This window comes from Lissotriton helveticus, chromosome 6 (genome assembly GCF_964261635.1).
Source record: "Lissotriton helveticus chromosome 6, aLisHel1.1, whole genome shotgun sequence".
In the NCBI taxonomy this organism is placed as follows: Eukaryota; Metazoa; Chordata; class Amphibia; order Caudata; family Salamandridae; genus Lissotriton; species Lissotriton helveticus.
In genome coordinates, this window is record NC_136067.1 from 680,379,177 (window position 1) to 680,406,373 (window position 27,197).

General features: G+C 40.2%; 1 protein-coding gene across 10 annotated transcripts in view; it reads right to left on the reverse strand.

The window, feature by feature from the left end:
- Positions 1 to 27,197, reverse strand: part of SNAP91 (synaptosome associated protein 91) — a 797,825-nt gene that overhangs the window by 468,532 nt on the left and 302,096 nt on the right. For all 10 annotated transcript variants that reach the window (XM_078648151.1, XM_078648145.1, XM_078648146.1 and 7 more), the window contains exons 8-9: positions 20,342 to 20,448; positions 5,425 to 5,466 (exon numbers count right to left, since the gene is read on the reverse strand). In XM_078648151.1, coding sequence (XP_078504277.1) covers positions 5,425 to 5,466; positions 20,342 to 20,448 — 149 coding nt within the window. The remainder of the gene's footprint in view (positions 1 to 5,424; positions 5,467 to 20,341; positions 20,449 to 27,197) is intronic.

The following is a 27,197-nucleotide window of genomic DNA, read 5'->3' on the forward strand; positions in this document are numbered from 1 at the left end:
CCGAGACATGGCTCGGGTTTCGGGATAACTTCCCTCATCAGTAGAGAAAATGGTTAGGGGTGGAAGAGAAGGCCGCCAAACAACCGTCAAAGGCCTCGATGCCAGAACCGGCACGCAGGTGCGTCGTCCAGGAGCCCGTCGGCTCAAAGCTCAAGGGAGCCAATTTGTATAAGCAATCGCAATGGAGCGCACACCGCTAGCCCCTCCTCCGGAGCAGAAGAACTACTTCAAACCTATGCCCATGCAAATTTTGACATGTTGTCTTCTCATTTCCTGCTGTGCTGGCTTCCTGACACTTCTACTCTTTGGTGGGTTATGAAAAAGGCTAACTTCGCCACAGGGTTAGGAGGAAAATGAGACTATACAGGTTGGTGTGTGCAAAAAGATGTGACCGCACAGTGAAAAGATGAGTTGCCACATGCCTGTGTTAAAACATGCTTTTTAGTCAAGTTCCATTAAAATTAAATTGCACATCATGGTCAGTTGTACATAATTTAAAGTGACAGTTCTGTCCCTCCCCACAACTGCTAGTCGCTCAACACCTCTGCTTTTTAATTCTGATTGTGACCTTTGAATAACCAGTGACTGATTTACTATCTCACCAGACTGCCAACTACTTCCCGTTTTCACCACATACTCATTAAGCAAAGTGCACTTTTGCCTTCTTGAAATAAGATGGTGAAAACACGATTCAAATTAGTTTTGGAGCAAATTATTTTCCAGATAATTTCATATTTACTGTTTTAGGATCATAAAATGTCTATCATTTAAAAAAAAAAAAATGTTCACAAGAAAAAGCTTGTGTGTGTGTATATATATATATATATATATATATATATATATATATATATATATATATATATATATATTCACTGAAAAAACCATAGGTTATAGACCATATATAGTTAGGAATTAGCATTTAAAAAACCTTATTTTACTCACACAAAACCATTGAAATTCCATATATAGTTAGTTGTACTAACTATATATCGCGCACCCGCAATCCACTGCTGATGATGTCACATATTACATCATTCATGACATGGTCAGTGACATCACTGATGACATCACTGATGACATCTCAAATGACATCACTGATGACATCACTGATGACGTCTCATTTGACATTACTCATGACATCATTCATGTGATGATACGATGAACCTCTTCAGACTCTAATATAACCGTAGATACACTCAGTGTAAACAGACTCACAGACTGTCACTCATCCATGGAGTTACTCACACACCTAATCAGTGTTGCAAAGAATCAATCACACCTCCATTTGCTCAACTATATCGTTAAACACACCTTACTTATTGAAACATATAATAACACATATTTACTCTGTTATACAATCCCTGATACAAGTTCACAATAATCCATACAGCCACTCACACATTCACTGGCTCTTATGCACAGTTATTTATATATGTCAACTACCACATGTACTGTGTTTTACATATGTACTTACTTTGACATGTAGCACTCAGATATCCATTCACTCACCAATACACTCATGCACACAGTAAACCGCCCATACAGCTGTTTCCACATGCACTTTTGAACCCATACATCTATGCACAGAGTCATACACCTCCCAGCCACCCACACACACTCTCAGTCTCCAATACAAATGCTTGGGCAACCAATCAATAACCCATATAGTTACTCATATAGCTAATGATCAACACATGCAGCAGTTTACAGAACAACAGACATAATGATGCACAAATTAAGACAGTTTAGTCACTAACCCATGCGCTCAGTGAGACACATTTAACCACTCACTCATACAGTCAGTCATGCACCTACTAAATTCATCATCCAGACACTTATACATCCACTCATTCTTCAATATATAAGACATATTTTAACTTTACAGAAACATACAGTCACTGGATGTTGTCATCAGTGATGTCATCAGTGATGTCATTTGAGATGTCATCAGTGATGTCATCAGTGATGTCACTGACCATGTCATGAATGATGTAATATGTGACATCATCAGCAGTGGATTGCGGGTGCGCGATCTATAGTTAGTACAACTAACTATATATGGAATTTCAATGGTTTTGTGTGAGTAAAATAAGGTTTTTTAAATGCTAATTCCTAACTATATATGGTCTATAACCTATGGTTTTTTCAGTGAATTTTCAAGGTTTTGTAAATGCTAATTCCTAACTATATATGGTCTATAACCTATGGTTTTTTCAGTGAATTTCATAGGTTTTTTAATAGCAAATCTTTATAAAAATAATACATTTTAAATCTAATTTTATATTTTATAATTTTTTTATTTTTTTTTTTATATTTTTAGTGCGCTCCCGGGGCGCGGACAGGTGAACGCACGGGTAAGCGCAATCTTGCGGCGCGCCCCAGGGCGCGTACTAATGCGCGTCCCGGAAGCGCTATTGCCGAGAACGAAAACAACATTGTGACGTATCGCGTAGCCGCCACGCCTTGCGTCATAAGACACGTATCGCGTAGCCGCGAGATGCGTCTTATGACGCACCGCGTAAGCGCACCCGGAAGCGCATACGATCACGCAACGTAAGCGCCCCGATGCGCTTACGATACACGCCCGGGACGCGCCCCGGGGCGCGTAGCGTAAGCGCGTCAAACCATGTGACTTTAAAATAACACTTTTCATTGGTTCAGAACTTTTTTTTTTCCAAATTGTGTGAAACCCACCCATTTCTCTCACTATTGCTTTGTACTTGGAGAGAGCAAGAGCTGTTGTGTCTACTCTATCTCCTACTTTTCTGATCTCCAGCAATGGCTGCAAGAGAGTCATCCAGCAGTGATTCAGAGGGATTTTTAGATGAGGACCCTCCTCAGCAAAAGAAAAAAACCCATTTCATCTGGAAATTTTACGAAATCCCAGAAGGACAGAAAAAAGTCAACGCTCCCAAAGTAACATGCAAAATATGTGGGAGTAGTTTATCCAGAGGCAATCCTCTGAAAAAATATAGTTTTGGGAATGCTAATTTGATCCGGCATGTTAAAAGAAGACACCCTAACAACTTTGCCAGGGAGAGTGTCAGAGAGCTGGCACGGAATGCACCCACAGATGGCGGCAGCACCTCCACTGGTGGAGCAACACCTTCGGGACCACCCCGTGGAAGAATGGTCCCTAACATTCAGCCGGTGTTTGCGGGCATCAAATTTTCGTGCAAAGAGTGTGACGAACTGCTCTGCTATGGGGAGCAGAGTGTTGAACTGATTGCCCTAAAGAAACAGCAACACCGCTGCTCTTCCAGTCCCTAAATGTTCAAATTTTTTTGCTCCTGTTGAGCAGTTTTGCAATCCTTGTTTTTGTTTTTTCCCTTGAAAAAAATCCAAAAAAAATATAACATTGTTTTTAAAAAGTCTAAAAAAATATAAAACAACAAAAACAAAAAAAAATATATAAAACAACAAAATCAAAAAAAACGTTCTTTTCAGAACTACCTCCAATTTTTAAAAAGAAGCTTTATTTTTTTAAAAGTCTGTCATTTTTAATCTCCATGGTACGCTCCCCCGTACGCTCCGCGGTGCGCGTACCGAGCGCTCACCCCTGCGAAAATCGTTTTTTTAAAAAAAAAAAATTCACCCGCGGGAGCCTTTTATGGCCCCCACATGAAACCTAGGGGGTCAGGGGGTGTGTACCCTGCCCCCTCTTGCTCATTTCCCCCTTTGATTTTTGCCACCTCTTGTGTCTCAATCCTACCGAGACACAAGATGGCGGCCGCTGCGGACTGTTTCGAATGTTTACAGACACCCGAGAACCAATCAGCTTGCCGTGCGCAAGTCGCGTTGCGCGCCTGGAGCGCTCCCCGGTACGCGTACGGAGGAGCGCTCCAGGCGCGGCTCTAGATATATATCTTTTTTTGAACGTTAATTTCTCAAAATCCACTGTAGCACATATATTGAGACCTACAAAAGGCACATCGGGCTACCAGTCCCTACAATTTTGCCAAGTTTCATGCAAATCCATTCAGCCGTTCGGGCTAAAAGTGAGGCCAACCGCCCTATGGAAAACTCAATGTTAAAAACACGTTTTGGGACCCCCCTTTTTTCTCGGCCCCCCCTTGACGAACCCCCCCCAAATTTTCAAGGGGTGCTCAGAAACAAAATGTTCCATTTTCCTGAAAATTTCAGCCAATTCCGTCTACAAACGCCAAAGTTATTAGACATAGAATTTTCAAAAATCCCATAGGGAAAAAATCCTAACTATATATACCTACTGGCGACCGCCAGTAGGTAATTATATATATATGTGTGTGTGTATGCATATATACACACACACACACATACAAATACATACACATAATAACAAGAGGGAGTTTTTTTTAAAGAGTTTTATATAGCACAAACTAGACCCGAAGGTATCAGAGAACTTTACAGGCGCACCAGTGACGTTACAGGGGGACACAATGTTTGTTAGGCACAGGGAGATTAAGTGATTTGCCCTGAACCACAGGATGTTGAGCGTCCCTGCCGAGGCTCAAACCCGGTTCCCCAGTTTAGAGGTTGACCACTCTAGCCATTAGGCTACATCCTCTTCCCATTACCACACAAGGCTCTAAATATTACGGATGACAGCATTTTTCACTACCTGATGTATTGGAGTTCAATTACAGCATCTGCTTGTGTCTGCACGAGTAACATATGTGTACATTCAAACGTATCACAATATGTACAGCCATAACTACAGACAGCACTTTCACCTAGGAGAATCCAGAGTTCCCAATGCTCATCTGACTATGGAATTAAAGAAGCCAGATTCACTAATGACTTTCATATGCCTATAAGTGCAGCTATAAGAAGCCGCCATTTTATAGCCATACAATGAACCAGGGTAGTTTTTGGATCCCGGCAGGTTCGAGGGCAATTGCAGTTTCTATCTACATAGTAAACTGCATAGGAAATCCCTGCTCTATTCTTAAACTATTCAATGTACATGCATTGAAAATGATAATGGAGCCTACTTTTTATTATGACACAAAGAAATATGCCTACCATGTGGAGGGAGAAGGCTATATTTTTAACCAAGGTAATTTGTATGTTGAGAACTGGCCAGAAACAAAATTCAGGATAAATGGATAAATGGGTTTCCCCTTTTCTATTTGAAATATGGACTGGCGACAAAGCAATTTCACCCTCATAGAATTAAATACTGTAGGGTTCGAAAAGCCCTTGGGAGACTGCCTGCAACAAGTTTAATTTCTTAGAAGATCACAGCATTCATAAGAATTAGACTGGAGCATTCAACATTTTCAGTATGCAAGGATAGAGTACCGTGAGATTTGTGGTGGAAAACACAACAGCTATGGAAAATATATTTTCCCACTTTACTTAAAATTAATGTTAAAATGGGTTTTACCAACAACTATCACAAAATAAATAAGGCAATTTGATTTGCTACTTTGAAGGGCTTACCTGAGTAAGATCGGGAATATCTCCTTTGTCAATGCCAACTTGCTGTTGTAAAAAAATAAAAAATAAATACATACACATTTTGAAAGTACTTGCTTCTATATAAATTTTACTAGAAATGTGTTATCTTATTTGGCGAAACATGCAAGTCAGCACAATAAGCAATTGAACAGATTAATATAAGAAAACTTCATCATTTCCAAAGAGAAAATAAATCCAAAGTAATTATAATGCTAAAATGCTGTGCCACATTTTTTCCAATTAATACCGACAAATTAGTTGTACAAACCATTATGTTACTTACCTGTAAAATGGACTATAGAACCCAGTGGAACAAGTAGCCAACAATTAACATTTTTGACTCCATCTTTATATTGTAACAGGAAGTATAAAGTGGGTCAGAGGGTCCCTGCACGGACAAGTATTGGACCGCACATGCATTCACACTCATTTAGGTAGCAGCTCTCAAACCTCCCCAGCTGCCACTCTTGAAACTAAATTTAACATTGCCACACAAATAGTGCACGTAAGGGCTCCAATTTCATTTGAAAATGTAAGAGAGAAGGACAAACAGGAGAATTTCTTAAGTAGTTGTAGAAGAGCCTTACTAGAGACCTTTCATAAGAATTTACTTAAAAAAGATAAAACTGCCTATGGAAACGAGCTTAAGATTTGCGATGGGGAACAGATCCTAGAGATCAAATGCACACCGACATTGTACGAGACAAAGGAGAGATGAGGTAAGCTAAATTGATTCTGTTCTGAAGAGACCCAGAGTAAAACAAAACAAATATCTTGGATTGAAATGTTCATGCAGAGACCTTTATTCAGCCTCAGTGGTATAATCTGCAATAAAAGGAGGAGGATGAAATCTACGCAGGTGGCCAGAAACAATATGAAGACCTACACAGCGGCAGTTTCTGCATGAAAGTGGCACAGCATTGCCTTCCCGCCCCCCCCACACCCTCCACCCCCCTCCCCCGCCAGTTGTGCAGGAAAAATAATATGGCAATGAAAAGATTTAATTGCCATTTTATTTTTCCAACAACGCAAGCTAACCCCGAGCCCAGAGACATACAAGGCGTGTCTTCTGCTGCCAATTGGCAGAGGATAAGAGCAGTGGCTGGCTGGATGCTTTAAAGTGCGCATGTCACTTTGGCTGGCTGGCTGTCTTTTGCAAATGCCAGAGTGACATTCACATTTTTAGGTTCTCCACTTAGCTGTCTTAGACAGCTGGGTGGAGACCAAGCACAGGCCTACAGGGCCTGAAGGAGCATCCAGCCAGCCCGCTCCATCGTATCCACGCACTTCTCTCATCCAGGTTAACAGCATGAGAGCAGCATCTCTATTGGTTAGGGGAACTCGACTGCAGATTCAGTGGAGGAACAAAGAGGAGGACTGATGACATGCTGCCGTGAGTAAATACTATTAATTTTATTTATTTAAAATGCTATTCTAGTGTTTTCTGTTACTTATGGAGGGAGGGGGGTTTTATTTTGAGCTTTTGAAGGGAGAGGTGGTTTACTTTGTGGTTTTGAAGGGAGGGGGAGTTTTATATTCTGTTTTTGCGAAGCGGTGAGGCACTTCACTCGCCCCAACAGTTTCAAAGGATCCAGCCACCCTTGGTCATACAAAATGAACAAAGATAGCAGATGAAGTTTGTGAATAGCTCCTTGTCACGAAAGAATCACTCCTTCATGTTGCTCTCTTCTGTTCACTATGAAAAAGGTTATGGAACAGAGGAATTTGAAAGGATAATTGAAATTCGGGATTGAAAAGGTCAAGTACAATGCTAAACAACGTACCTAGTAAGTAGTGCCATTAGATTACAGCAGATGAGGCTAATTCTAAGTATAGCATGAATTAAGAGAACCAAAGCACAGAGGGAGAAAGCAAACCAGCAGCCTGATTCATCAAGCTGATTTGCGCTCGCAAAGGGCCAGATTCTGAGAATCTGGCCCTTTGCGAGTGCGATTTTTGCATTTGGTATTCATCATCCCAAATGCAAAAATCGCTATTTAAGAATTTGCATATTTGCGAGGAATTGGATTTAAGGAATCTCTAATAGAGATTCCTTAAATGCAATTCATCAACCAAATAGAAATAGCGAAATCGCTATATTTGGTCTCAATTTACCACCAGGTCTGACTTGGTGGTAAATTGCGTAAATAGTGTAAAAAGCACTTTAGTACATTTTTTTCTTTTGCATGTTACACACACACATGTCCTTTGGACATGTGTGTGCGCAACACCTGTTCAAATGTGCATTTTAGGGGTGCTACAGGGTGTCCTTTGGACACCCCTGGCACCCTTAAAATCGCTATCTGATTTGCGAGTAGCAAATTGCTACTCGCAAATAAGGGATACTCCCCATTCATTCCTATGGGCCTTTTGGCCCATAGGAATGAATGGGGAGTTATTCCTTTTTTTGCGAGTAGCAAATTGCTACTCGCAAATAGAGAACATGTAGGAATCGCTATTTATTTAGCAATTCCTACATGAATACCGTTTTGCGTGTCCTCAATAGCGAGTCGCTATGATTCGCTATTGGGGCCACGCAAAACGGCCCCTTGATGAATCAGGCTGCAGGTCATTAAGGGTCAGGTTTGGGAAAACGTTGTTTTGGGGAGGGAAGAAGCATCCATAGAAGTCAAGAGAAACACAGTTTGGTCTCTAAAAGATCAAACAGGACAGCAGGCCGACGCTATCACCTTGTTGGAAACCGGCTAAAAGTAGTAACTCACTTAGCTACGGGTCAGAGGAAACATTCACAGCAAAAAACGGAACCCAACAGATCTGTAGATGTCTCTATAGTATTCTCTTATTACTATCTACCTCTTATGTTAACTTGCTCCTAACTGCTCAGCCTGTGTGAATGTTCTGAGTGGAATGTTGGTGTGCGGGCTGTGTGTGGAACGCTTGAATGAATTGAGCAAAGTGACAGTTGGATGGATGGGGCTGAGTAGCTAGCAGGCTGCTCCCGGTGGGACTGTGGAGAGACCGTATTACCTGCTTCACCTACACTTCAATAAAGCTACGTTGATTTCATCATACCTGTATTGTCCTGATTACTACACTTATTTTTGGTGACGAGGGCGGAATGATATAAATAACATCAGGAGAGGGATAGCGACTACTCAATATAAAAAGAGAAGGGAAAAAGGTAAATATACAAAATACGAAATACCCATTTCTTCGCAGGAATTAGCTGCACTTCACATGGCCTCTACACAGGGGTGAACCCTTACACGGGGTGAGTGTACCCTTACATGAGAGTTGGCCCTACAGTGGGGTAAGTTTAAGGATTTTTATGTCCAACGTTATTCTACATTACATTAGTACTCTTACGTAAGGGTGTTTTTTAAATTTGTTGCAGGGGTTAGGTCCTGCATGCTTAAGACACCTTGCGCCGCACAATTTTTCTTGTTAAGTCTACACATTGCTGGCCTTCTGTCATTGGAGAGCTCTCATTTCATTTTACAGGTTGTCCCTTAGTTACTACTGGGGCAGGACATTGAGTGCTAGTCCCTATGTTCTCATGACGTTTTTGATTCTTTACCTAGTGTGATTTTGTTTTAATCACTGGCTGTCCCTTTTGGTTTATGGGGGCAGGACATTGGGTACAAGTCCCTCTTGTCCATATCCACATGTTTGTTGAACCCCTGTTTAGGGTGGGGGCAAGACATTGGGTATGAGTCCCTCTTGTCCACATTTTACATACACATTGTCCCCTGTTAACAGTGGGGGCAGGAATTTGGGTTGACAGTCCCTCTTTCCACACCTTTACATGGAGCCTTCCCTACATGGGATTATATACATTTTTGTCATCTATTACCTTTATTAAGAGGGGGAGATGGTTATTTCGTATTTTGTATATTTACCATTTTCCCTTCTCTTTTTATTATATTGCGTAGTCGCTATCCCTCTCGTGATGTTATTTATATCATCCCTGGGTTACTGACTATGTAACTTATCTTTTGCTGTTGCATTTACAGTCTTAAGACGTATGGTACATGTATCAACTTATCTTTTGCCGGTATGTTTACAGTTTTAAGATGTTCGGTGTATGTATTTAGCTTATACATTTATGCTTGTAGTTTTAAGATGTTATTATTTATCTTATCTTATACTTTTAGGTTTATAGTTTCAAGATGTTTAGTTTAGTCTTTTGCTTATAAGGAAAGAGATATGCAGTATTCTCTTATTACTATCTACCTCTTATGTTAACTTGCTCCTAGCTGCTCAGCCTGTGTAAATGTTCTGAGTGGAATGTTGTTGTGTGGGCTGTGTGTGGAATGCTTGGGTGGCTGGAGCAGAGTGACAGTTGGATGGATGGGGCTGAGCAGCTAGCAGGCTGCTCCCGGTGGGACTGTGGAGAGACCTTATTACCTGCTTTACCTACTCTTCAATAAAGCTACGTTGATTTCATCATACCTGTATTGTCCGGATTACTACAGTCTCCTACACGTATACAGCTAAAAAGTGATACCCAATGTAAAATATGTACTTAATTCAACTTTTAATTTGTTAGTTTTTGGTTGTACAAAATGCAGATGTCAAGTATAGATAAAACATTTAAAATGAATTGAATCAGCAATAGTTGCCATTGTTGAGTGCACTGCCCCTATAGAGTTTTTATGGCCTCCACATTAGAGGGTGCAATTTAACCGATGATCCAGAAAGAACTGTACTCATTCAGCCCTTCCCTCAAATGCAGTCTTGCACAAAGGCAGTACAGTTATCTACATTTTCCATGACCTTCAGTTTTCACGAACTAAAATTGTAAAACTCTAACATCAAGTAGTTAAAATATTCTCCATCTAGGGATTAAATGAAGATCAGGAAATTTGAACGCAAGATTTCCCGACTCATTAAGAGGGAAGATTTTTTATATTATTCTTTAGAATAGCTGATCCACTAGCAGAAGAAACAACTACCACAATACCCACTTTGAAGTATAAAAAATGTTAAAGGCATTTGTCATCTACCACGATGATTCAGCATTATAGCTCATTTAACAAGGATACCCATTTTTAAACAGAGAAACTGGACTAAAACACTGAGGTAATAAGCAGTAAAAGCACGCCCCTACTTGCTAAATACCTTTACAAAAAGAACTAAAACTACTGTTGTACATAGTAAATTAAGTATTATAGCCTTATAGCCCGCCGTAGCGGGCTATACTGGCTATTAAAGGCCCGCTCCAGCCTTAAAGGCCCGAGCCGATGGCGAGGGACTTTAACAAGGGAGCAGGACTTTAATTGCCGGTATAGCCCAGCTAGGAAGGTTATAAGGATATTAGAACATTCTGCCACTAGAGGGCAGAATGTTCTAACAAATAAAACAAAGACCTCTTGGAGTTCGAGGGGTTTAAATTCCCTCGGGCTTTGAGAGGCCTTTGAAAACAACATTGGAATGTTGCTTTGCGGGCCTTTACCGACCCGTAAAAGCATGAAGCACTCCATTGTCTTCAATGGAGCTCCCAACATTCCAATGTTCTAATTTAAGGTATATCTGTTCTAACACTCACATCCCTAACAGTACACAAACTGATTGTGAGCACGTACTATGATGTAAGATATGTGGAGTGTTTTATTGATATTTATATGATGTCATAGAATGTTGTGAGCAGATAAGTCTATACTTTCATGAGGAGCACAATGCCTTGCCATCACCTGCGTGTGGGCCTCATTTATGCTTATATATTAATAAAGACTTATTGACATAATCTTATCCTGAGTGCCGTAGAGGGAATCCTAGAATTACCTTTTTTTTTAGAAGGGCCTTATTACTACTGCCACATATCGGGTCAAGGGTTTCAGTGGACTTTGCAAATATCAACACCATGGGGTAAAGTTTTTACTTTGTCTGGTAAATACATTTTCTTTTTAATTTTCTCACGGAAACGGCCACTATCTGTACTTTAAAGCCACTGCACCCAAATCAGCACGCCTCAGTTATTGCTAAGGATTTCCAAATTTTAGATTTTGGTTCTTTCCAGTGGCAGAAGGATTATTTCAGAAAAAAAACACCTAGGAATTTGTTCTGAATGGCATAGAAAGGTAAAATAATAAGCCAATTAGGAGCAGTGTTATATTGAGTGGATGTTAACCAACAACTTACCTTTGGAATGCCATCTCATCTAAATAAAGTAAAAAGGAAATGGTCAACAATTGCATTGTTATGAAGACAGGGAGGTTAAAGAAGAGGTAGACCTGAGTAATCTAATGTTAATTAAGTAAATGACAGATCCCATTTGGCAACTCTTGCTGAACTGTTTCCCACAAGTATACTAGCAACAGGGTAAGTTCTCATTAGCCCCATTTATTCACAGAAAATAGAGATTCAAAAGAGACTTCTTAAATCCCTATAGACTGATAGTATTATTTCTTGTTAAGTGAATGTGAAAATATATTACTACAGGATGCATGTATACCAGACTAGTTCAACATCTAAGGATTTGCATGTGTATGTTCAAATGAGTACGATCTAGCTGAGGCTGTCCAAAGTCTAGTTTGATTATTACATACTGAAAGATGGACAATTGGGAAACATTTCAATTCTGAAACTAATTTATTGAAACTGAGATTAAAAAGTAGACCATCCCAAAAAAAAAGAACTATCAATTCTGAACTTATTATTGCAAGTGTTTGTTTTGACCAATAAAAACCGAGGGTGTAATCCAGATAATTTACTGACTGCTTGCAAAGCTCCTGAAGCCGTTTTAATTCTTAGTGGTGATTTTTACTTGGAAATGTCATAGTTTGCCACAAGTAACAGAGGTCGGAAATACTACAAAACATTTGATAGCATCCCTTTTGGATTCCTGAATCGAAAGGGTGATTTCTGGAATCATACCATAATGCTGGTTTTATAACCTCAAAATCTGAGACTGCTGAATTTTTCATATCAGGTTAAATTCCAGTCTTCCGAAAACAAATGTTTTAATTGTTTAAAAATTTCAAGAGGGGCCTGATATTAGATGAAGAGGACTGGAGGGAAGCAGTCTCCTCCCCAAAAGTGGTGGCAATCCCTATGAGACTTAGATTGGTGCAATTGAAGATACTACACCGGTCATACATCACGGGACCCCGCTTGGTACGGATGGGTTTGGCAGAGAGTGGAGAGTGTCGGAGAGGAAGTGGAGAGACGGGGACATTCATTCACATTTTGTGGCACTGTGTGAAAATACAAGAATACTGGGTTAAAATCCACGATGTGATCCGTGAGGTAATGAGGGTTGAGCTGACGCTGGAAATCCGACTATGTGTGCTGAATGTCTGGGAACCCATGGACCTGACCTTGTATGGGAAAACAATGGGTAACCCTGGCGTGTATGATTGCCAAGCGTAACATTGCTCAGCTGTGGGGGGCTAGTCAAGCGCCCCAGATAGTGAGGTGGATGGAGGATCTAGATTGGTGCATGTTCAGGGAGAGATCAGTATACGTTGCAAGGGGGTGCCCCCGGAAATGGGAGAAAGGGTGGGGTGCTTGGAATAGCTTTAGAGGGAATAAATGTACCCCCCCAGCCGCCGAAGTGTTAGTGGCGTTGGATTCCCCATAATCCATGAATGTAATGGAATATCTTATTCTGACATATGATGCTGTGTAATTGTCAAAAAGAAACTAATGTGTTGTCACCTGATGCCTTTGTTTTACTTTGTTAATAAAAAGAACTTTAAAAAATAATATTTTCAAGAGGCAGATACATGCCTTTGAATATTCAGTTTGAAGTATTCGGGAGATGTTGGAGCAATTATTTCTGTGTGCTTCCTACTTCACTGTAACTGATCTTGAACCCTAACCATTTTCTCGCATCTAGTTCCACATCGAAGCTGGGACCAACATGTACAGACTATGCACGAAATCTGGGGATCATCCTAGACAACCAGATCAACATGACAGCACATGTCAATGCAGTGAGCACCTCCTGCTTCCACAACCTATGCATGGTACAAACGATTTTCGAGTGGCTCCCGCAGAACATCAGATGACCCATTAAGCAAGCACTCTTCACAAGTAGGCTCAACTATGGAATGGACTCTACGTCGGAATCTCTAAACTTCTAAACAGACTTCAGACTATCCCGAATACCGCTGCAAGACTCTTACTAGACATCCCACATCGCACTGCACCTCAAGGAGATTCACTGGCTCCCCATTCACAAGCAAAGCCAATTCAAACCTCTCACACACACATATAAATCCTTACACAACACAGGACCAGCATACCTGAAAAGCCGCATACGCTTTCACCAGCCTGCCAGGCACGTATACTCTATCTCACACTCACTTGCACATACCCCCACATTCACAGAAGCAGAGAAGATGGTTGCTCATTCTCAGTATAAAAAGATAGAGAGTAACCCTCATACCAAAGGGAACTGGGTAATTGACAACAATGTAAATATCAAATCGAGGAGTGGGAAGGTTTTATAATATTGTCAAATTGTGTTACCTTCCAGAAACAAGGAGAGGGATAAATAGATTATAAGTCCGTCTTCCCAGATTGAATGTGGGAGGATTTAACAATACTACTGAAGGTAGGCACATATAATAATTTGTGGAAATCATAGAAAGTGTATGACTGGGGCAGTTAGTAGAATTCATAATTATAATCCCAGCGCAAAGCTATGATATTCGATTAAGGGCACTATTTTAGCCTTTTATAATAAATCAGGTTTCCCACAAAGAAAGGTGAATGAATGAGGAGTGGCAGAACTGACAAATGGGTTTTCTCTTTATCTGTACCTTTTCAAGAAAGCATTACTACAAATAGCAATAATAGGGGCTTAACCCTGACAATATTTGTAAAGTTTTAGAAAAATGATGCTATGATGCATTCGTCATTCTGTGTTTTGTTTCAATTTTATCTACAGGTTATTGTGTTTTTAACATTGTGCTGAGGAAGGTGGTGCATAAAAAGCAAGATCCACCGGAACGTGTCAACATATTTCTGGCTTTTGCATCAAATGTTTATATAAAAAATGTTTTGGTAAACAACTCTGAGTTTTTATTGTTTAATGACATTTTTCAAATGATGATGATTCAGATAATATATGTTTGTAATATCGTGTAATTTGTCTATATGATACTAATCAAGAACTCATTGTTTTCAACACTATAGGAGATGACTGATAAATGGTTTTAATAAAACAGAATCGAATTGTGAACAACATTGTCAAGGTTAATTATTAATGACTATTACAATATAGTGATTTTGTAGTTCTACTTTCTCAACTTGGGAGATACATTCAGTATGTGAATGGGACTTTGTTCCAATAGTCCTGGATAGAGTAAGCACGGAGTGATTTGGAGTGAATATTTTGTGAGACACCATAGGTCAAGAATCATTTCACAAAGGGAATAAATTTGCTTAATTGTTGCTCATTCTACTACATTGCACCCAAAGCATGAAACAACTTCCCTCAACAGATCAGAGCCTCCTCCTTACTTCTTGAGTTCCGCAAGAGGCTGGAAACCTGGCTCTTCAAATAACTATACAGGAACTACATACCTCCAAACCTGTGCAAGAGCCTGCATACCCACAAGGGTGGTTAGCACACCATACAAATTCCCATAAACATCATAACTCCTGTTGCTCAGTGGTCTATTGTTTCCAGGCAAGGTTTTCACTACATTAATGCCACAACATACTTACATGCTAATCCATTTGAAGAATTGTGACTCACTGGGATGGTTTTGTTCAGTTTTATAATGTGGGCTTTGTTAGCAAGATGGAATGAATTGGGCATTGCAGGAACTTTAGGGGGAACAGTATTGAAGACATAGGTAGTACTAGATGAATTAGCATCATTAAAAGTTGCATCCCCTAGAGGTAGCACTAAATTTGAGAGTGCACAGCAGAGGCATATTTAATCTACACTGATTCACAAAGGATATAAAATGAAATTCAGAACAGCAAGTCATTTCCAACTTGCGAGAAATTAGGTTATTGGCTGATAGGGTGAATCCCTACTCAAGCACCGACAACAATCCTTGTCAGGGTTAGATGATGCAAATCCCAAATTATCTGGTGCTCAAAGGTCTGATAGCTTGGCACAGAGCTATCAGGCTTAACTGGGAGGCAACGCTTAAAGTGTTTATGCAGCACTTCAATCAGGAATAAAGTTAAAAACAACACCAAAAAAATCTCACACCAATTTAGAAAAACAGAATACATTTTAATAAAAAAAATTCAAATGACAAAAATCCAATCAGTAGAACAAGATATATGCAATTTTTAAGAATTTAGAGAAAATAGTGCCAAAAAGCAAAAAAGCGCCAACTCTGGATATCTGGTCACGATGGTTAGCAACAAAGTTAGAAGCTAGGGCCGACCATGAAGGAGCGCGAGCCGGCTACAGGGACCCTGTTAGGCCTGCTGAACAAGAGTACCTTCAATCCTGGTTGCTGAACGTTGGGAGGTCTCATGTTAAGAATGTGTCACACAGAATGTGTCATACAGTCTGGGCGATGTGTTGGTTCCAGAAAAGCCGTGAGGCTGCAATGTGAGAATTTGCATTACTATTGAGGCTGCCGTTGATGAGAGGTTTGCATTGCGAGGACCTACGTCTGGGGAAGCTTCGGACATCAGTGGATTTGAAGAGGGCTGCAGTGTCCATGCAGAGTCCTTGTGCTGGGAGTACCCTTGCAGCACAGGGGATGCATACATTCTGTTCAGGATAGTGCAGCTCAGCAGAGGAGATAAGTCAGTTCTGCTGGATCCACCAATGGGCTGGCAGAGCACCTTCAGGGCCTCTTCCAGGGGTCTAGGACTAGGGTAGCACCACTTAGCAGCCTACGACTCACAGATGGCAGAGTCCAAGTGTTGGGTTCAAGGTTGTTAGAGCCTTCTGTCCCTGAGGCTCTAGTTAGGTCGCCAGCCAACTAGCCCTTGGAGTTATTCTGGGGTTCTAGGTTCAACAGATGCAGGTCCAGTCCTTCTCACAGGCAAGAGGTCAGCAGGTCAGCACAGCAGGGCAGCAGTCCTTTAGGGAAGCAGTCCAACATAGTGGCAGTCCTTTCAGCAGAATATCAGTCCTTCCTGGCAAAGTATCCACAGGTCCAGAAGCGTACTGAATTATTGGTGTCTTTGGTCCAATATTTATACCTGTGCCTTCCTTAGAGGTGGAAGAAGCTTCTACAAGTTTCCTTTTGATGTTCACACGCATCCTGCCTAGCTCCAGTCTAACTACAGGGTGTATGCCGCCCTTTATTTGGTGGCAGGACACAGCCTATTCAAGTGTAAGTAGATCTGTGCCTAGCTCCGTCCTCCCATCCTGCCAGTGATGGTCCATCCAGGCACACCTAAGCGGTCTATTGTGTGTGGCTGTCTAGAAGGAATAAACCAAGCCCAACTGTCAGCTACACCCACCCATGAGACCCAGAGACAGCTGCAGGTACTAAATGGCAAAGGCAGGAAAATGGCAACTTTCTAAAAGTGTCATTATCAAAATTTTAATTTAAAATCTGACTTCACCATAAGAGGGAATTTTTAGGTCTCGCCTAGGCAGTGCTGCGCCGTCTCTTCGAGACATGCTGCATTCAGGTATGGACTTTAAGCTCTGCCCATTTTCCACCCATCTTTACAATTGGCCCCTCTTGTCTTTTTTAAATGATAGCTTTTGATTTGTGAATAGGCATACTAGTCTCTCCTTAGTACCTCCCTCTAGCTTTCATTAGCATTTAGGGAGCATGCTGTCAGAGTGCATAACAATGGCGTCTGTTTATTTTATATGTAGCCCCACACAGCACTCACGGTATGCCAGCTTCAGCAATGACGGCCGCTTCTTGTTTGCAACTTGGTTTTAATTTGGTCCTTCAGCCTGCCATTGTCAACTCCGCGTGGAGCACCACTGTTTGTTGGAGCAAGGAAAAGGCAAAAAGACCTCTGCTAACTTGTACAACGGGCACACGAGTCAGAGGACATGCACAGCTCATATCGGAGTCAGGTGAGATTCCTTTGCATGCACACTCTGCTTTACATGCACACTCTGCTTTATGAATTAATTTGGAAATACAGGCCTACCCTCAATAAAAAATACAGTTTTTTTTATATCATACCCAACATCTGCTTTCATAAGGTTTGTTTATTTAAATTCTCTACTACCGTCGCGTATAATATAAAACCACACCAAAGATGCAAGGTCTAACATAATTCACCTGAATGCGGCTGGATGAGTGGAAGTAAATGACCAGGGATCCTAGTCTTGAGCCAAAACATCTTGATCCAGGAAAATGACCAAAGGAAAATGACCAAAGGAAAATGACCAAAGGAAGTAACAGAGCTCTTCTATCGTATTGTTTTGAAATGTACAATGTGTTGTTGTTGCGCTAATAGAGCATTTAAAGAAGATGGCATAAAATATTTGTTACTGAAAAGAGAGGTCATAATATTTGTTTAAGGTTCCTATAACTATGGACACCCTGAGGAAAATATGGTCCATTTTCGCAACCTGTCAAATTGACTGAACAGTGTTATAGATCTTCAGAAGAGAATGAATGTTGAATAGGTATTTATTTCCACTACCTGTATGGTGCATGCATCAGAGTCCTCCGACAGTACAGGTTGCAATTTTGTGCTTTTAACTCCTAGAGAATGACACTGTGAAGATGTAGGCCCTACAACCACTAAACGTGGTGGTCCACCCAACTAGTGTGGTTTTCATACTGGGGGGTTTGGGGATACAGGGAGGAGGGCTTTACAATGGGTGTTCTATGAATAATCAGCTTTCGTCCAGTTACTGACGTAAAGGCACCAAGTTCTCCATGTGCTCAGTTGTAAATATCTTCTCTTGTCAGAGCTCTAATACTAAAAGAGCCTGACCCGCCATAGCTAACTACATGGAGGAAGACTAATTTGGAGAACTTACACATAGGTATACACAAAGACATTCTAGGCTATATTAAATTTAATATTTAAAAACAGAATGATTTGATATTATATTTGCACTTTGAATTGTGATCATATTTTGGTGCAGAGCTCGTGCTTATAGATGAAGATTTATATACATATAAGAATTATGAAAAACATTATCACCAGTAGCCATCTGTGTTGGGGTCAAAATAGAGTCAGAAGAAAAACCCTGCGGAGTCAGAAGATGGATCTCTTGGATTACATGGGCGGGGTGACAGTGTGTGGGGGGGATAATAATGAATGCCAATTTTGTGACTCCAGTTTTATCACTCTACCAAGATAGACAGGTGAGCTATTTCGGTCCAGGACCAACAATAAGACATCCATTGCAGGTCAGAAGAAGACAGGATTATGTACATTACCAGTTATATTTTTAATGAATAACCAGAAAAAGTAGTTTTGTGAGTGCACAGAAGACCCACAAGGCTTTTCAAGGAAGGTAGATGTTGGATCAAGCTTTTTGCAAGGTAACATGTTGTGCCCATGAACTTTGAGAGACAAGAAAGGTTCAAACACTAAATTGCTGAAGATATACAGGTGTTCAGGGTTAGATGAGAATGAAATTCTTTTATCATTTGCTAACCTGAACAGAGCTTGAGGGGGGTGTTAGACAGAACACACATTTCTAGATTCATCCAAACCAACTACGTAGATATATATGCATCTTTCACTAATATAATCACAATATCAATTCAACAAACTCAGAAGGGTGAAAGGCTGAAATAGCTCTGCTAGAATTCAAAATTAAGACATACTGGAGTTCAAGCAAGTGCTTGGCACACCAAGTAGATTGCATAACATGAATGTTAAGAGCTATGAACTCTAAAGAAACTTCAACCAGTCATGCAGAAGTTTCATTGTTAAAATAAAATGAGACAATTTTTGATACATTTCTGAAGAAGCAATGCTCTGGTTGACTTCTGGTTATGATCTAAAATTGTAGAATAAAAGCCAGCAGGGTGGGCTTGGGCTATTTGATTGCCAACACCAGAAAGCAGAAGATTTCTAGGGTAACTAAATGAGCAGTTGAAAGTTGACTTTAATATTTTGATTTCCTTCAGAGCCACGTACACGTTTCACTGGAATTGAATCAGTTGAGTGTCCAATCTATCTGCTTAGCTGTCAGTCTTTTTATGCATACAATAGGGAGACAAAGTCTAATATGTTGGGTTTCAGGGGGCTCAGAAGTACTGAAATGAGGAATGTAAACTCTGAAACACTTCCCAACAATGTTGAGAACACATTTATCAAGAAATTGAGAGAAGTCACCATACATTGTGGATACCTGTAGCTGAGAAATGGACATATATGACGATACTAGTCTCCTCTTAAAATCAATATGAGCTGCATTGTAAGTATGGTTTGTTATGAATACCTCACAATACATTATATCTTACATATAATGATGCCCGCTACTGGTGAGAAGCCTGGGGTATTCGGTAGTGTGAGAAGGATAACACACTTGGAGCGAAAGAGGCAAAATGATAAATTAGGGCAAGTGCCATGGATGAGCGTCTAACTTAAAAACGTAATTGACTTATGAAAATGAACTGGTCGATGTTACAATTTTGGACTAAAAGTAATCCCAAGACATTTATTAAAAAGAAATGAGACCGAAGATTAATATAAAATATAAAGAGCTGTTCATAGAATTATGCCCATCATTTGGCAACATATATAGAAGCCAGCACTCATTAACCACCTTGAAATCTAACATTACATGTATGAAACCTCTGGATAGGGCACTTTCAAACAAAGAAAGTGTTCGATTCAGGGACTTATGCTATACATGTTAAGTCAACTTGGCTCTATGTTAAACATGTTATTTACTTTGCCGTACCTCCTTTTGGATTTACTATATTCAAGACCTCTGATTGTTGGTTGGTCTTATAGGAATTATGTTGAATCAAAACTGATCTAAATTGAATTATATCTTGTCATCTATTTTCTATAACAAAACAGTTACACAGCAAATGGAATAGCAGATTTTACAATAGCTTACCTCTGCAACTTTAAGGAATTCAGATACTCGAGTCATTCTCGTTAGAAATCGCTTGTAAATTTCGAGAGCATCTTTGCACTGTCCCTTCTTCATTTCAAAAAACTTCTCTAAAGGCAAGATATCCAGAGCAAAATGTAAATTATGCCAATCAACATAAATTAATTTAAAATGCAAGTTCATGCACTTGTCATACTATAGCTTTTATGAGCATTGCACCAGCAGTTGAGTATAGTGTTAGCAGCTTCACCATATAGGTTTCATAACATATCTATGATTCCGTTATCCATAAATCATTAATCAAATCAGTTTCATCTTGGTAAAAATTCCTATATGCTTGCAGATGAGAAATGAATTTGCTGTGTCAACAGGTTCAGCCTAAAGCCTGGTTTCATTGTATTCATTTAGGTAAAATAGGAAAATGTACAAGTTTCTAAAAAGCAAAATGAACAAAAGCGGACAAAACCAATAGCATTTCATAATTTATAGTCCATTAAAAAAGACATACATACATGCTCGTAATGGCATGGATCACACATATACAAAGACAGATCTAGCAGTGTATACCAGCATTAATACAATAAAGCAAATAAAGTAACCCCTGGGTCACGGGGGACACTGTTGGTGCCACCTCAATAGTGAAATTGGAGCTTCCCTTAAACATTACTATGTAAAACATTGCAATTCTTAGCATGACATGAAGATTACTAAATGATGAAATGTCATTGGAGTGACGAATTATGGAGCGCATATCTGGACAACTGCTGATGATTATTACAGTTGTATTCAGCATATGGGGCTCTTAGACCTACAAATAGTACAATATGCAACAGCAGAATAGAGACTCCAGATTAACAATGCAAACTTGCTATAAAGAAAATATGGTGAAGGTATACCAGTTTTCCAGCAAGAGTGGTAGGAAAAAATGTATTAAGTTATTCTGAAAAATCCTATATAAAGGAACATGCAAACAACATCACGTAGAAAGCAAAGGTAAAGTGAAAGATCAACAAATCGAAACAACACATAGTGCGAGTCCTTGACCAGTCATGGTTTACAGGCAGAATATTTCATGGTCTCCCAACATGGCTCTCATGGAAGGAGGGAAAATAAGTATTTAAAGTAATAGATACATGATATGCACTTCAAATTCTACATGCTGCCATAACTGAGGTCAGTAATAGGTAAGGCTGCAGACAGAAAGTATATGTTGGCCATGTATGGAAATCAGAGAGGAACTTCTCTTTAGTTTCAAGATTGACAGCCACCATTCAATTATGTCAAGATATAAGACCTCCCCTTTCTTGCCAACCGGCCCCTGCTCGAAGACCATCCCTTACCTGTTGTGTGGCCCCAACTAAATCTAAGTACATTTTGATGTTTTCATCTCCTGTTTCTCTCTCTCTCTGCGTTTGATCATTTCATGTGCAGTGGTTCCTGTTAAAGCATTATTATAACAAGTCTATGATCAATGTATCTCCAGTTTGCCCCTGCAGTTTCATTCTTTCAGTTGTATTCCCAAGCAATTTCTGCTACAGTCATGCAAAACTCAACTCACTTTTGTCCATCCTGCTTGCTCCAATTCTCCTTCTGTCCTGCACATTCAAGCTCTGATCCTGCCCAGTACACTCCAGCTTTGCTCGTTTACTACCCACCCCACCTCTGCCCCTACCCTGAAACCTCCAGCTCTGCTCTGGTCCAGCAAGCCCCAATATTGTTCCAGGCCTGAAATCCCCAGTTGTGCTCCAGTCTTGAAAATTCTGGTTCTCTATGCTATAATCCTGCAAACCATCTTCTCATCTTACCTAGTTCCAAACGTTAAGGGCCTGATTATGGTCTTGGTGGACATGTTACCCCGTCACAACGTTGATGGATATCCCGTCCCCCGAAATATAAGTCCGATAGCATACAACGGGATTTATATTTCACCAGACGGGATATTTGCCACAGTTATGATAGAGTAACCTGCCCACCAAGATTGAAATCAGGCCCAAAGTCTTGCAAGAAGTCCTATCATTGGAACTTTTCACCTTAAAGATTATTAGGTCTGGCTTGATAGTGCAGGCCTATTGCTGACAATACTTTAACAAGTACACAGAGTGGGGTTTGGCATCTGAATACTACCCTGCCACTTCATGCTATGATTATTGTATAATTTTATCCCCTGGGAAACGTACCCTTGTAAAGCATGAGAGACTACTTTACACAAGAAAAGGACACTCAATCAACATACTGTATATCACATTCAATTCTTTATCATATATTATACGATTTATCATTTAAGATTATATTATAAGAAAGTCTAGAATATGAATATATATTATATACACATACACACACACACACACACACACACATATATATATATATATATATTAATTCATATTCAAGACTTTCTACTATAATCTATTCAGTGCAGCAGACATTTTTTTAATGTAATTTGGCGACTCAAGTGTAAACCAGACCCTAACATGCCCTCCTCATTTCCATTCCTTTGTCACATCCAGATGGCCGAATCTCAAGATGGCCACTCTATAGTCCCCTAAGATTGCACCCTTTGTATTAGTGGTTTGCAGCTTCTGTCACTGGCACTGAGCCTATTATTCATATGTTTTAACCTTGTTGTAATGCATTTGCCTCATAATTGATTTACCTTCATTTGATATTCTTTTCACAGAAATAAACATAGGAGCATAATGAATGCTCCATTGATTCACTTCACTTGGTTGCCTTCATTATAGTTCTCCTTCTGTTTTTTAAAGTCAAACATAGTTGGTCTTTAAGATCTAGAATCTGGTTCCTTGTAGACTGTGGGCTCCAGGACATGCATGCCAAACTGAAGCTGAGCTGGTTAGTATTCAATGACTAACAAGGCCACTTTCTAAGTGATGCAGTGATCTTTGTCATTTCAAATTTGTTCCTACTTTTCCTTTGGATGATTTCACATCACCATACTAGATCTGTTTAGCTTTCGATCAGACATTCCCCTAACAAGCACCCAAAAAGCTGCCTTTATTTAATAAAACACTTTTCCTCTCAATTTAACACTAAGCTGCCCTCATCATTGACATATCACTGCCCAATCTAAATACAGTAAATCCTTCATGCAAGCCTTCCATAAGAACCAATCAAATATCTATGACTGTCACTAGACAAATGTTCAGTCAGAAATACCTGAAAACCACATTGAACTGCCTCCATGAACGTCCACTACCAATATGCTCACAGTAACTGACATTTTGCACTAACCACTATGCCATCTAAACCCAGCCTCAATTATCTTATCTCACTATATATGAAGACAATCCTACTTTCAGAAAGCAGCAGAATACCCTTCTCAGTCAACCGAGTTTTTCTCACAGATAATGTCTCTATAACTGCTTTTCACTTCCTCTGATCCATTATCTGACTGTTACTAAAACCACACATGCTTGCCTTCTCGTTGCCCTTTTTTGGATCTAGGGTTCTCCAAAGTAAGTATCCTGGTTCAAATAAAGGTTCTAAACAAGTTCCACCAATAGTCAGTCAACAAATATCATACATTTATCTCAATTAGGTAGCGGTCAAGCTGATCTCCAACCCTGAGCTTTTTTTGTGATATTTGCACTTAAGCTTTCATAACATTTTTTCCACAAAAGATATTTAGGCCACATTTCACAAGTCAGTTTTTCTCCCACATGTTGGAGAGTCTAAAAGTACCCTGAGCTTGTGGATCGGCCTAGAAGGAAATAAAGAAAATAGGTCAAATGTAGCGAAATTTGTTTTTTGTTTTTAGAAAAAGGTGGAAAAGTGCTATGCAAGAATTGTATGATTTTCTTTCTAAACATGGCCTTAACAAAAGGTTTATTGTGCTAAGGTCAGTCTCTTGCCAACTTCAGGACAATGCAGAGTTTGCAATTAAATGGTAATCTATTTTTCAGTTTTTTGTGGTTCTTACCTATTTGCAATTTGAGGTGGAAAGTGATGTGAAACCCACAGGAGAACCTGAAAAGCCAAATTTTCTGAAAAGTAGACACTATTCTGAATCCAGTGTGGGAACATTTGTGTAGATATCTAATGGTTTTTCAGAAAAACTAGTCATTGAAATAAAACACTAATGACTATAAGTAGAAATAAATAGAAATAGGTGCATTTTCATCTATATTTTTTAATTTACCTGAGGACAGTTACACAAAAGTAAAATGCCATTATGTCTGGCAGACTCTTCTGGTCACAAGCGTATATAGTGTTTTTTGGTAGTCGAAAAAACAGAGCAAACAACTGAGCTGCAGAAGAATGATTTTTCATTGTGCACCAACTATGGATCAATTTACATGGAAAATCTAATGAATCAAAAATGAGTATGTAAGAAATCTCTGCATGTGTGAAATGTGAATTATTTGTACAAATCTGAATTTGGTTGTACCCATGGTGACATATGATTCAGGGGACATTTTGCAGAATGTGTTTTTTCCTTTCAGACTTGCTCACAAGTTTGAAGCCAAAAGTAGAGAGAAATTCAATTGCTAATCGTAGGAAATTAGGTTATTAGTTATGCAGGATGTGAGGCTTATGCAAATAATTGTCCCACAATTGTCTCCTTACTGAGAGCTAAGTGCCTCATTGTAGCACTTAATTCTCCTAGGATGGATTGATTGAAAACTGGAGACTATCCACTTCAAGAATCCTAAGAAAGGAGAAGGAACACAAAAGAAATTAAGTCTATATTAGAATATGGGTAGTTGTTTAAACCATGTACCAGCTACTGTTCAAAAGATCTGCAGGCCTCATGGGAGCAAAGGGCTGGATAATCTCCATTGCCACATATGTCTCCACCTTGAACGCTAGGGGTCATATTTATGAAAATTGTGGTGCGGGGTAGTGCAGGATGTCAACTTGCTGCTCTGCCCTGCATCACAGGGAAAGGGCAGGAATGCACCGTATTTATCCAATACGGCACATTCTGGTCCTCTTCGTTTGCGCTGGTGCCGCTCTGGCAGCATAGCGCCAATGCAGGCACCTTTGCACCATAATACAAGGGTGACTGTTTTAGGCAGCATTGTTTTGTGCAAGAAGGGGCAGCTTCCTGCACAATAATAATCCTGAGAGGCTTTTTCCTCATTCCATGTGTACTGCAGAATGCAGCACACCTAGAAAGGATGACAAAATAGAGACAGATATTCATCCTCTTTACGCCTCCCCTGGGAAGCGTACAATTTTAGCACATTTCCCAGGCTTACAAGTCTTTGTAACTCTAGGAACGCTTCAAAATCCATGGGAGTTGCGCAGGAACACCCACCGCAAAGCCCATGGAACACCTACCCAGGGTAGAGAAAGGCAACAGTGATTTGCGCTGCACTGCCTTACTCCAGATTTATGAAGCCACTAAGAGCCATGGACAGTAGCTTTGCATGGCTTCATAAATCATAAATCTGTCATGGAGGTCTGCGCTGTGCATGTACCATGTGGTGTGGTGTGGTGCAAGCATGAGGCAAACCTCACAGAAATATGCCCCCAAGAGACTGATGGCTTACATTCATGTATTTACTATACTATTTGTGTGTAAATATGTGATCTGCTCTGTGAGTATACTTGGATAATGAGATGACAGCATGATATTTTAAACACTAGCTGTTACCGGTACTTTAATCACACCAAGTCTCTTATCCTGGCTTACAGATGATGGTATCTCTAAGGTTAGAGATCTCACTGATTTAGAGTGGATAGTGCGGTGCATGGGTTTCATGGTTTAAAATACCCCTATTCTAACACAGACGTAATTCTGTTTGTGTTCCTTCTTCTTTTATTGAATCCTTAAAGTGGATAATCAGATTTCAATCCTCTCACCTTGTAAGAAGGGTGGGATAACCATCTTCTGATCTTGCATGGAATTCACATGGATGCATAACTCCTGCTCAGTATAGGTTAGAAGTACAAGGGTTTTAGAAGATCCCCTGAAATCTGTGCTCTCGCAAAGCAGAAGAAACATGTTGACCTAGAATAGACACACTGGCTCAGCAAATGCCTCTTTGTGTCATGTTGTTTGTAACCATATTGCTGGGCCTCTCTTTTTAAAGAATTGAGTTAGGGTTTTGTGGAGATATTTTTAACATTTTCTGTCCTAAGATACCAGGAAGAACAGAGAATATCAAAGTGCTCCTTCCCACTGCGAGGTTGAGGCAACCTGGTTGTGAGTACCTCACCAGGTGTAGTGCAAATAAAGACAGGAGTAGGACCCATAAACCATGTCGGAACTGGGTAGGATATACATGTAGAAGAACAATGTTCCAACAGGTATCACTTCAAAGGACAGTTAAACATGTATGCAAACTGCATTACACAGAAAATAAACAAGGAGACTCAATAAGAGTTTTTAAAGGCTGTTAATCGCCAAAATTACATCAAACAGGATTGTTCAAGGACATACAGTTAAAGCAGCACTGTACAAGAGGAATCTTGTGACAACCCGAAAGCACTTGGTCTAAGGATCCCCACACCACCAAACCAACCTTCACGAAGGAATGAAGGCTGTCGCTGAATGGATGCGGAACAGCCAACTGAAGCTGAACTCGGACAAGACCGAGGTCCTCATCCTCAGATCCACCCCTTTGGCCTGGGACGACTCCTGGTGGCTGACCGCACTGGGAACCGCCTCAACACCCACCGACCATGCAAGCAACCTAGGAGTTATCCTCAACTCCACCCTCTCCATGACTAAACAGCTCAATGCCATCTTCTCCTCCTGCTTCAACACCCTCTGCATGCTCCGCAGGATCTACAAGTGGATCCCCACTGAAATGAGAAGAACGGTCATCCAGGCCCTCGTCAGCAGCAGGTTGGACTATGGAAACACCCTCTACGCAGGAGCCTCGGCCAAATT